The sequence below is a fragment of the Anas platyrhynchos genome, chromosome 14 (assembly GCF_047663525.1).
Source record: "Anas platyrhynchos isolate ZD024472 breed Pekin duck chromosome 14, IASCAAS_PekinDuck_T2T, whole genome shotgun sequence".
NCBI lineage: Eukaryota > Metazoa > Chordata > Aves > Anseriformes > Anatidae > Anas > Anas platyrhynchos.
The window spans coordinates 5,897,500-5,909,114 of NC_092600.1; the positions used below are offsets into that span (position 1 = coordinate 5,897,500).

At 52.3% G+C, this 11,615-nt stretch overlaps 1 protein-coding gene across 1 annotated transcript; it reads right to left on the minus strand.

The window, feature by feature from the left end:
• Positions 1 to 3,177: 3,177 nt before the first annotated feature.
• RPS14 (ribosomal protein S14) lies at positions 3,178 to 6,148 on the minus strand. Its single transcript, XM_027468563.3, has 5 exons — positions 6,008 to 6,148; positions 4,675 to 4,825; positions 4,210 to 4,371; positions 3,928 to 4,004; positions 3,178 to 3,289 (listed from the first exon to the last, which is right to left on the minus strand). The coding sequence occupies exons 2-5, from the start codon at positions 4,821 to 4,823 to the stop codon at positions 3,222 to 3,224; spliced, it is 456 nt and encodes a 151-aa protein (XP_027324364.1). The 5' UTR covers positions 4,824 to 4,825; positions 6,008 to 6,148; the 3' UTR covers positions 3,178 to 3,221.
• Between the last annotated feature and the right edge of the window lie 5,467 nt (positions 6,149 to 11,615).

Genomic DNA, 11,615 nt, shown 5'->3' on the forward strand with positions numbered 1-11,615 from the left:
GGGCCTGCCCCTGGCACCGAGCCCCCCGTGGGGCTTTCAGCACTGCATCAGCCCCGGCTCTGCACGCAGGGTTTTAATTAAAAATAAAAATTAAAAAAAAAAAAAAAAAAAAAAAAAAAAACTTCTACTGTGCACACGTGGCTGTGGCATTTGAAGTTTTGCAGAAGTAAGTTACCGGTTTTCCTAGGAAGATGGCGACCTTCCCTTTAGCAGCTTTCAGCCTTTTACTTACTTACTTACTTACTTACTTACTTACTTACTTATTTATTTATTTATTTATTTATTTATTTTCCCCAGTGTCTCTTCCATCGCCTCAGGGCTGTGCCCGGCCCCCACCAGCAGGGTGCAGCCCCCAGCCCCACATTCCCCCCAGCCCCAGGGCCCTGTCCACCCGCAGGAGCACTCACCCGGAGCTATCCGCCCCACGGTCCTGCCCACGGGCATCCAGAACCAGGCCGTGGACTGAGACCATCCCAAATCCCTCCCAAAACCTCCCAAAACCAGTCAGCACAGCTCTGCTTTATGCCACCTGTGAGAGCTGTGACACTGTTACAGGGGCTGGGGAACCGGCTGTATTTTTGGGGGGCAAACCGAGCCACTTTGACATCTGGGATAAGGAGCAGTCTGGGGGCTTGGTTCCCACTTGTGTGCTGCCCCAAGGCCTTGACCCAGGCCTCAGAGCCTTTATTTCAGAAATGTTGGTGGAAATATCCCCGGGGACGCTCCCCTGACAGGGCTTGGTTCTGGCAGCAGGCACAGAGCCGGGGGCTCTCACAGGGCCCTGGGAGCCACCAGCGAACACAAACCCATCGCTGCCACGTGCCTGCCACCTCTCGGCTCTGTTTTTGGGGGTATTTTTACAGGACTGGCGGATTCACACATGACTGCACGAGATAAACCAGCTCGACAGGGGCAGGAAGGGGCACAAAGCGCATGAGGCCTTTCCAGGAGGCCCCGCTGGGCCCCGGGCCCTGTGCTCCCACCACAGGCCGGCTCTCCCCTTTCTCTTCCTCATTTGCTGTTTTCTCTTCTGGGGGACTTCACGCTGCTGCGGGAGGTTGTTCCGAAGACGTCAGATCAGCTGAAAAAATAAAACAGTTTGCCATTAAGCGTCCAGCCCACGCACCGTGCTCGGTGCAGCAGGAGCCCCTGGCTCACCAAGGAAGGGCTCAGCAGCTGCTCGAGCAACTGGTGGAGAAAAAAGAGGCATGAATTGGGGTTACAGCCCCCGGTCCTGTGGGGACACAACCCTGCAGCCAGCCCTGACCCTCCTGCGTGGGAGGGCTCAGCCAGGCAGACCCAAAGCTGCTCTCAGAGCACACCTTCCCTTTTCTCTGAGCTCCCCGCATGGCGGCTGTGCTTCCCAGAGCTTTCCCCAAACACCCACCTCCCGAAGCCACCCAATTAACATCACTGTGGACAGAGTAACACCAAAACAACAAGGTTTAACTGTATTTAGGATTATTTTTTTTAATAAGGATCGCACAGAGTGCAGCTGTGGTGCCACGCAGCTCCCTGCTCTCGCACAGCTCTGCCCCGTCCCCTCCTCAGCACCAGGCTACATTCAGCTCCGTGCTGCCTGAACAAACCACCGCTGGCTTCATTTTTTTCAGCAATTTCTCCACACAAAGTTCAAAGAACACTTAGAGTACAGGAAAATGGCTATTTAAACTGCAATAATGCACTTTTAAGGCAGAAGGGAAAGTTTATTTCTAAAGTTTTCCACAGCCGCGTATAAAATTACAAACAAAACACCCCGGCTATGCCAAGAGAAATGCTGGCTTAGGAACATGGGCCCAGGCAGAGATTTTTTTTTCCACACAAACGGGAAGTCATGTATTAAGCAACAGCTTGCAGAAAACCCACCGCTCGTTAGCTCGCTGACAAGCGTAGCTTTCTTTTCCACAGCAGGGACACCTCGAAGAGATCGTGACTAACTCCGAAACCACAAGCATCCAAGCTTTTTTAACTACAGAAAGTGAGGCGCGCCACGGCTTCAGATCAGTCTCATTTCCTCCACCGACTTACATCCCCTTTTACTGCTAGAGCTGGGGAGCTGAAAACGGAGCTCGGCAGGAGCAATGCGCCCTGGATCTCGTTTGGGGCGAGTGGCCTCACTGGAACAGAGCCTGCTTTGAAAGCAGAGCCCCTCCGACAAAGCTGCTGGTCAAGGTATCCGTTCTGGTAACGAGGGAGGTGGGTGGGTGAAGGAATCCTGTGAAGTATTTTAAGATACAAAGGTGTGGGAAAGCCTGCAGGAAAGGAGTGAAGTTCTCAGACATGAGGATCTTGAGACAGATGGTGTCCAAGGGCCCAGGATCTCAAGACACTGCCTTCCAGCTTCATTTGTAGGCCACACAGCATCATTTATACAATGATTTAGATTTGCCGTGGAACTGTGCTAAAAATTCTGTTTTCATCAATCCTGATTAAGACACAGCTACCATCACTTAAACCTGGCTGTAAGTATTCCTGGACAACCGTTTTAGAAGTGCTCGCTCATCGCCAAGACAGACTCCCACTGCAGAGCATGGAATTGCAGCTGAGAAGCATGGCAGGCTCTACCTGCCTCTGAAATAAGCTGCCTGCTGCGTGCTGCCCTGCCCTCCCACAGGAAAGCACAAGACTGACCCATGTCACCGCAGGCACTGCGCAGTATTAGGGCTGTAGTCACCATCTCACAGGAGGAATTTTGACAATTTCATCTCCTGAAAGGCAGAAGCCACTATTTTAACCATCAGCTTGACACCGTGAGCATACAGGAATTCAGCCATCTTAAACTGTACTTCTCCCTATGCCCACACACCTTCCCTTGGTCTGAATCTTTCTATAGCCAAGGAAGTGACAAAAACAAGTAATTTAAAAGCTTGGAGAGCTGCGAAGAGAATATTTTAAGAGGTGGAAACGGGCATTTATTCCACGTGATGGCAGCATGTTCAGTGTAAGGTAAACATCAGCGCAGGAAGCGGGGCACAGCCGGGAAGTGAGGAGTCATTTTTCTGAAATACATCTGGCAGCATGAACGCATCAGCAGAGCAGCTGAGGGAGCTGTAATTTCAGTGCTTTTAGAAGCTTTTCTGGTGTACGTTCAAGCACACACAGCACCTCTGTTGTGGCTGTCATCAGACTAAAGCTGCTCAACTTCTGAGCACGCCTCAGCAAGCAAACACACAGAGAAAAGGTTTGTAAGAGAGCTTTAATAATGAAAGGTGCAGCATTGTTTACAGACGACGTCCACGGCGACCACCCTTTCTGCGAGTACTGTCCGAGGGGATGGGAGTGACATCCTCTGCGGGAGCAAAGAAATAAAAAACAAGCAGTTAGCTTCCAGAGGAACCTCAAAAAAACAACTGGGCAAAGCCACCCACCCCAAGCAGTCAGCCCCAACATCCTGCACCCTGGCAAGCAGCTGTTGTAGAAGCCACACACTGGCAGAGCAGTCCGTGGGAGGTAAAATATCCGTGAAATCACCAAATGCTGGTACCCGAGGATTTTAATGCCAAGGATGCAGAAATCCCCATCTTCCTGCCCACCTAAACCAAGCACTTCTAACGAAACAGACTGCACACAGTGTGACTTTCAGGGCAGCCGGCACTACTGCATCTTGCAATTCCCCTACAAAGTTCAGGATTCTCCCTCAAACAGTTTGAGGAACTCAGTTTAAGAATGAGTAAGTAATGACTACGACCAGCACGGTACTTCCAGGTAACCCAACAGCTCTGGCACAAGCAGTTACAGCACAGGCCCATCACGGAGCCAACCACTTGGAATCCGGAGCCAACTCACGCCACCTCCTGGTGAGTCTTCAATTAAAGAACCCTGTGGCATGTAGGCCCAGAGCTCCTTCTGCTTAATAATTCCTCAAAACTTTACTTTAGCAGCGAGGCCCCACACTGACACACGGTGCCACGTGCCTCCATCACTCACCGATACGGCCGATCTTCATCCCGGATCGGGCCAGAGCTCTCAGGGCTGACTGGGCACCAGGACCGGGAGTCTTGGTCCTGGAAGGGAGAATCGCAGCCATCAGTCTCTTAAAGATTCACAAGCCGAACACAATTCACAAACAATTAATTTAAAAAATCAGTTTCCTCGCTTCAGAATGTCCCAGTACTGGAACTCACCTTCCTCCTGTCTCAGACCCAAACCAAACAGGTTCCAAGACCAGGCACACCCTCTGCATACCAGTGCCCACCCCCTCCAACGTACCTATTGCCACCAGTTGCCCGCAGCTTAATGTGCAGGGCAGTGATGCCCAGCTCCTTGCACCTCTGGGCGACATCCTGAGCTGCCAGCATAGCTGCGTAGGGAGAGGACTCATCTCTGTCAGCCTTCACCTTCATGCCACCAGTCACACGGCAGATGGTTTCCCTGAAAAAAAGAAAACACATTCAGAAAAAAGCAGTTTCCCTCTCCTTCCTGCAAACCAGCTTCAGCGTGGTGATGGAACGAGCCATTTTGACACGCTGCTGGATCAGTAAGCCACTCTGCAGTGCCTCAAGCACAGTATTCACCACAGAGGTGCGCAGCCAGACATCTATGATCGCAAACACAAAGCATCTTATCTTATAGCTTCTCGAGGACTGCCGTGGATCTTCTTGCCAAATACAATCTTTGTTTTCAATATTGAGAAAGCCAGGTACAGCAGCGAGGAGACCCGTGTGCAATACTCACTTGCCAGAGAGATCAGTTACGTGGACAAAAGTGTCATTGAAGGAAGCGAAGATGTGGCAGACGCCGAACACGTTCTCTCCTTCAGCCACCTGAGGTCCCAAGCTGATGACCTGTTCTTCCTTCTTCTCCTTGCCCTTACGGGGTGCCATTTCTGAACAAAAACAACAAAATAACACATTAGTACATGAAATATGCGTGATGGTGGATTTCTCAGCATTCTCTTAAAGGATTTTATGAGCTGCTCTGCAATTGCAACCTCCTACAAAGCAGGACAACTGAGTTCCTGATGGCAAAATGCATCTGGCAATTTTGAGGTATAATTGGACATCTTAATAAATAATAATAATAATAATAATAATAATAATAATAATAATAATAATAATAATAATAATAATAATAATAATGAAAACCAAACAAGTATTTACAGCTTTGCTGTATGCTGGCAAGCAGGCCAGCACCCACAACTGCTTAGAGGGGTCTCAAGCTGCTGGTGCTTCTGCCTTTAAAGCCTACACCTCACGTGGATGGTGGCAAATGGAGCAATCAAGTATGTTTAGTTAGGTGCTTGGTGATCCCACACCTCTGCTCCTGAAGCACAAAGTGATGGTTCCCTGTTGTCCTCTCTTGCCAAACACCAGCTACAGCAGGTGCTTTGCAGCAGAGATAAATATAGTGAGTTCATTAAGAAAATGAACTCAAGGCATGACCTACTTTTATCCACAAACCTTAGCCTGGCGGCCTCCTGTTTACTTAGGAACAGCACGTAACCCTGTTAAATCAAGGTCTAAAAAGCCACTACAGGGCCACTCCAACAAATTTTTCTGGCATGCCCAGTGAAAGGCTGCATCAACATTACTGTCCCAAAGCAACTCCACTGCTCACAGGCTCGTAGAGCCCAGCAGCACTCGCTTCCCCAAGCAAAGCAAGCACCAAGCCACGGGCAGTTTTCGCCAGGCTCTGCCCCAGAGCAACGCGCCTGCTGCTCAGCACCGCACTGAGCACACACTGGACGTGGACCCGGCACCCAGGAGGCCCTAAGAAGCCGCCACCAGACCCAGTGCAGCCCCCAGACCCCCAGCCCTTCTCCCCTTCCTCCAGGCTGGCCGTGCCGTGCCCCTCCCGCTACCCCGGCCCTCCGCCGGCCGCCCACCTACGCCAGCCCCCGGCTCGGCCGCGGCCTAGCGCCGCGCTCCGCCGGGACCGCCTCCCTCGGGCAGCCCCGGGGCCGGGCAAGCGGGCGGCGAGCGGGGGAGCTGGGGAGGGACCGGGGGGAGCCGCGGACAGGCGGATGTTATCGGATGTTGTCGGATGGCGGCGGGCGGCCCGCACTCACCCGCCCGTCTGCTCCGGCGGCCGCCGCTGGAAAGGAAGTGGCAGCGCGAGGGGGGCGGAAGGGGCCGCGCTCAGCCGGAAGGGATGGCGGCGGGAGGCCGGCTTCCGCCCGCGCGCCGCGGCTGACCTCCTCAAGATGGCGGCGCCCGCACCCACCGGGGTTGACCTGCTCAAGATGGCGGCTCTCGCCGCTCAGTGTGCCCCTCCCCAACATGGCGGCGCCCGCCTCAAACGGCACCGCCCTCCTCAAGATGGCGGCGCACCCCCCCCATCCCCACCCCGCCGCCTTCAAGATGGCGGCGGTCGCCTCGCAGCTGTCCCCTCCCCAAGATGGCGGCGCCACGCTTCAGAGGGATGCGGTCCCTCAGGGCCTTTCTCGGTGCCATTGGGCGGCGTTTTGCCGTCATTAAACGTCTTCCTAAGCACTACACAATGGCGCCACACGGCCCAGCTGTGGTGGCATGGGTCGGTGTGTGTGCCAAGTGTGCAGGCTACGAGGGCTGTCTCAAATGGCCACCGGCCCTGCTTCAGCTCCTCCATCCCGTTGTCCCAGGAGGCCGTCAGGTCTCCGTTTTAACCTGGTTTCACCAACAGAAGCCATCCTGAAGCAGAAGCCGCAGTGCAGAGCTTTCCGCTGGGCTTTGTGCACGCATCGAAGTTCTGTTTAAATGTAGCATAGCCATGTGGCAAGTGCCCCCCGTATAACATACTTCAGTGAAACAAAATAAATGAGACGGGGAGCACTTAATACTGGAAGCGCATGCCCCAAGCGGTTTCACAAACCAGCGGGAGGATTTGGTGCAGCTCATGCATGGGGACGGGACCTCAGGGCCCCCTGCTCCAGCAGCTGCCCTGGCACCGGGCAGAGCTGGCACCGCGCCTGGGAGGCCCCGGCAGAGGCCGGGCACCAGCTGCTCCTCCTGCACTGCTGGCGGGTGGCTGAGCACAGCTGCATCTCCTGTGGGATCCAGACAGCCGCCCGGGTTCATCGGCTCTAGGAGAAGCTCAGACACGTTTGCTCCAGAACGCTGGAAAGGCCTGGAGTCCTGCAGGGCAGGGCTGTTTCTCCACCAAGACCCCATCCACCCGCAAGACTCCCAGGTATTGACAGCACCGGGTCTAAGCTTAACGTCTTCATCCAGGAGAACAGCTACCGCTCAGTTCAAGGCTTCCGATTAAGACCTTAAAGCCCTAGCTTAATGTGCAGCGACCTTGCCTGACCCGTTAAAGAAAACCAAACAGAAAGACTCTCTACAATCAACATCTCTGCTGACATCTTAGACCTTCAACCTCGTTGTTCAGCTGCCTGATCCCAGGAGACTCCTAGATGAGGCTTACCTGCTAATGTAGCCCAGCTGTACGTGCTTCTTTGTCCTAACAAATTTCTGCAGGAATCAAGCAGGTTCCTAATGTTGTTACTGTCTGCCTTATTTCCTCCTCTAAGAGCTGGTTGCATAATGCTTCCTATCATTCTCACAGAAAAGTCATCGCTATAAGACTATAAGGAGGTGTTCAGGAATTTTACCCGTAAGGGGATGTACATAGACACTTTAATATGCATAAGTCTTTGGAGCATTTTCTCTTTAGGAGCTAATGGGAGATATTTAAATACACATAATTCTCTGCTGGGAAGTCAGAAGGCTGATGTAAGTGGCACAGACTTTATAGCTGTGAATGATGGTGCCGGGACTCCCTCCTGGAACAATTATCTGGGGAGACTTCTTACACCTCTACAGCAAATAGAATGTAAATTTGTAAAGTTTTACATTAAGGCAATCCAGCGAGTGAATATTTAAATCAGCACCAACTGATTTAAATGGGGCTCAGGAGAGTAAAGATGGGAAACATCAAAGACCTTTGGAAAAAAAGACAGATTGAACCTGACTTAATAGCACTTGCAATACGCTTCTTGGGCCTGATCCTGCCCCGCTTCTCCAAATACCTCCTCCGTGAAACCAGGGGAGCAGAGGAGAAGCAGATGGCTGTAGATGAGGTCTGAGGGAGGCTCCGTGTAATTGTTCCACCGGAGGGATTGCACAATCTGAAGGCCCGAAAACCCTTCTGCAGGGAGGGTCCAGTGCCTCTGCTTGGACAAAGGAATTTGCTGCTGGCTGGTGGGAAACTTTTGAATCCCCTTAGTGCCTTGCCTGGTGCTTTTTTGCTCTGGCATGAAAAGAGGCCAGTGAAACGCATTTGTCTGCTGCTGAGTCCCCTTGGATAGCGCTGCCTTCTGCTTCTGATGCAGAGGGCTAGGAAGGCTGAGAAATCCTGGGGTGTTGAAATTTTTTTGTCCCTCCAGGGAGAAGAGATTTGTTCTGTAAGGCTTCCCTGCACCTCCCTGTGCCTCCTCCCAGGAATGATAAAGCCCACTTAGCTCCGTGGGCCACCCTGCCTGCTCCTCTCTTCATTAGCAGCTTGCTGCTGCACCAGGGATCTTCCTGTTTAAATATTGAGTGATAGTCTTTTAAAATATACATTGGCAGGACTGCTGTAATTCCAGCCAGGGGCTCCAGTGACACCGGCTGCGGGTTGATTTGACTGACGAGGGGAAGGACGGGGCTGGTGGCCTGGGCAAGGCTGATCCCCCCGTCACTGCTGCCCTTTGCCTGCCCTCTGTTCTGACACAAATCCCGATGGCAGGGACTCCTCCGTGCCCTATTTTTACCCAGATTTGAGGGGTGCTGATTTGAGGGGCTGGGTTTCCCTCTGCTTTGCCTTTCCTGCCTTGAATCTCACCTCCCTGAGGATCTTTCCTCCCCTTTTTGCTGTTTCTCTGCTTGCTCAGTGCAGCCCCATGTGTGTGCACAGGGCAGACAGCACTGATCTTCCCCGAGGCTCGCACCCGCCTGCAGATGATGTCCTTGTGGAACAGATGCAAGCCAGAGGCACGGAAACGGGCAAGCTTCCACGTGCGGGGTGACAGGCTGAAACAACCACTGGCGCTCCAGATGAACCTCCAAAAAACCCCAACAACCCAGCGCTTCCCAGTTAAACGCTGCCCACAGCCCCAGAGCAGCTGGGAAGCAGGCTGGGCCGAATCCCTCAAGGCACCCTGCGGGATGGGGTTTTCCTACTCCCAGGGAGGAATTCTCCCCTCTCTCTTTGCCCCAGGCTTTGCACCAGTCCTGGTGTGTCTGCAGGGGAGCTGCCTGAATGCCATCAGGACCAGGCTGCCGAGGACGCAGGAACATTCCCAGGCTGGGATGATTCACAGGAGGGGCACCCGGCAGGGACTCAAGGACTGCGTCCTCCAGCCTGGTGGGAAGGATGCTCAGGCCACAGCGAGGTCAGTGGCAGAGACGATGTGTATTTGCTATGAGAAATCCCTCAGATTTAGTTCTTAAACATGTAATTAAAATTCCAGCTGCTCCTTGGTTGTAGCCTCTCCAGCCCATGGGAAACCCACAGACAGGGTGACGCTGCAAGTGGATTTCGTAACTCAGCCAGTGACTAAACAAAAAGGGAGCCTGAGAGCCGAAATGGGAATGCTGCTCTCCATCCCTCATCCTGCCCAGGCTTTGGCCCTGGTGGAAACCAGCCCCGGTTTCCCACTCGCTGCGTTCTGCTGCTAGACCGATGGCCTCACTGATGGCCTTGAAACGGAAACTGGAGGAAGACGAGGCCGAAGTTATTCCTGGAGGCTGAACTCTTGCCATCTGCCTGGTGTGGAGCAGGGTTTGCGCCTGGGACTCTCATGGGGCTGGTGGGCAACAGCTCCAGGCCCCTCACATTGACATCGTTCCTCTAATAACGCCGATAAAGTGAAATTCAGGGCCATGAATGCAGCCATTCACGGGTTTAAAAAATGAAAGAAAAGTTTTTCCTTTCACTTCTAAGGCCATCGGGCTTCTTAGTTTTAGAAATGCCGTTTGTGCATGCACACATGTAGAACGATGTGTCAGAAACAGGCATAAGAAGATTAAAAAAAGAAATCTCCAACGCTGAAGTTAAAGCACTTAAGGAATTGGCAGAGACTTCAAGAGCCGGTGTCTGGTCCTAATGAAGTTGGTGGAAGTGCTGCCATGGACTTCAAGGGGACTGTAATTTGGCTGTAACTCAGTAGGAAGCTGAAGGTGTTGATTAATAAATTGGAGACAATGCAGAGGAAAGCTGCTAAACTTCTTTCCAACAGATGTGCTGAAGAGGAGCCTGCAAGTCAAAATATGCAGGAAAGGAACTGGTTTCCACTCTATTTGCAAACAGAACACAGGGAAAAAAAATAGCTGTCTGATATTCATGTAAAACGGTGGAACTGGTATTAATAAATACGAATGTATTTATGAGCAGCCTTCTGTGTCCAGCGAGTAGGTCATTCTTTTCGAAAAAATTGTATTAGCAGATGCCTGAGCGAGTGTTCAACAAATTCCTTTTTCTCCAAAGTAAGTGTTCAGTGGAAAATTTTACCACTGGAGACTGTGGATTCTGGAGGTTGTCCTTAGATTTTGGTGTGTGCCTTTGATTACTCATCGTTGGCTTTTTGTTCGATGATTTGTACATGAGTTTCCTCTGCTAAAACTCTGACAGAGGTTAGCTTGGCCTCAGAAAGCTATTCCTAGTGCAGATACTCTTTCAGGCTGAGTTTGCGAATCGTTTAAGGCTGAAAAAAAATTCCTTTAATATTCCTTACAGCAGCTCGCAGTTGAAAAATTTCCTGTTTGTCCCTTTTTATTTTCCGAGCTTTCAAGTAACTTTGGCTTAGGCATGATATTCAGAGATCTTTGGAGAAAAGACTCGTGAGAGAAGTGGAATGTTTAAGGATAAGGAGTCTTTGACTTCAATGAATGCTTCAGAGTGCGTTAGAAAATTTGCAGTCATAATTGTCTGCGATTCTTTGCGTCTCCTTCCCTATTATTTCCTTTTCTTTCATTCCTTTTTTTTGTTTTGTTTTGTTTTGTTTATCTGCTTGTTTCATTTGATTGAAATTGCTTCCTCGCCTCCTGTCGAGTAGGAAGCTCTCCTGGAGCGTGCTGCCAGAGCCAAACTCCAGACAGACCTTCTGCTGCGTCTCGTCCCCGTGGGCTGGACACGAAACCTCGTGGGGTCTTCTTCATGCCCTGCTGGGCACGGCCAGCCCCCGCAGCTGCCCCGGGGTGTGGGTAATGCACCCAGCCGGGCTGGGAGCAGACACAGCCCTGCAGGCGCAGCACGAGCTCCTGTCATGCCTTGGAACGGATGTAGGGAGATCTCAGAGAAGGTGTTTTGTTCTCAGCATTGCTTTGAAACGCCTTGGCAAGGCATTCCCCTGTCGTACGCAAACACGTCAAAATCCAGGATGGGAGCTCAGAGCCTTGGGGATAGGTCGGACGGGTGCGGAGCTCCCAGCTGTTCCTTCCTCTGCTTTGTCTTGTTTCTCCGTTTCCGAATCAGCTCATCCAGCTCCACGCATTTCCTCTGCTTTGAGACGAGCCCACGCTACCCCGCGCCCTTCTGCAGCACCCCAAGATCCCTCCAGCCCCTCATGAGCTGCCCCCAGGGGCTGACCCCGACCTGGAAGCAGGGTCCTCGTACCACGGGTGGGCACAGCCCTGCTCGGGGCCCTCTGCAGCCACACGGTGCGTGCTGGCGAGCCGGACCTGGGCAGCTCGTGCCACCCATCACAAACTCCTTCC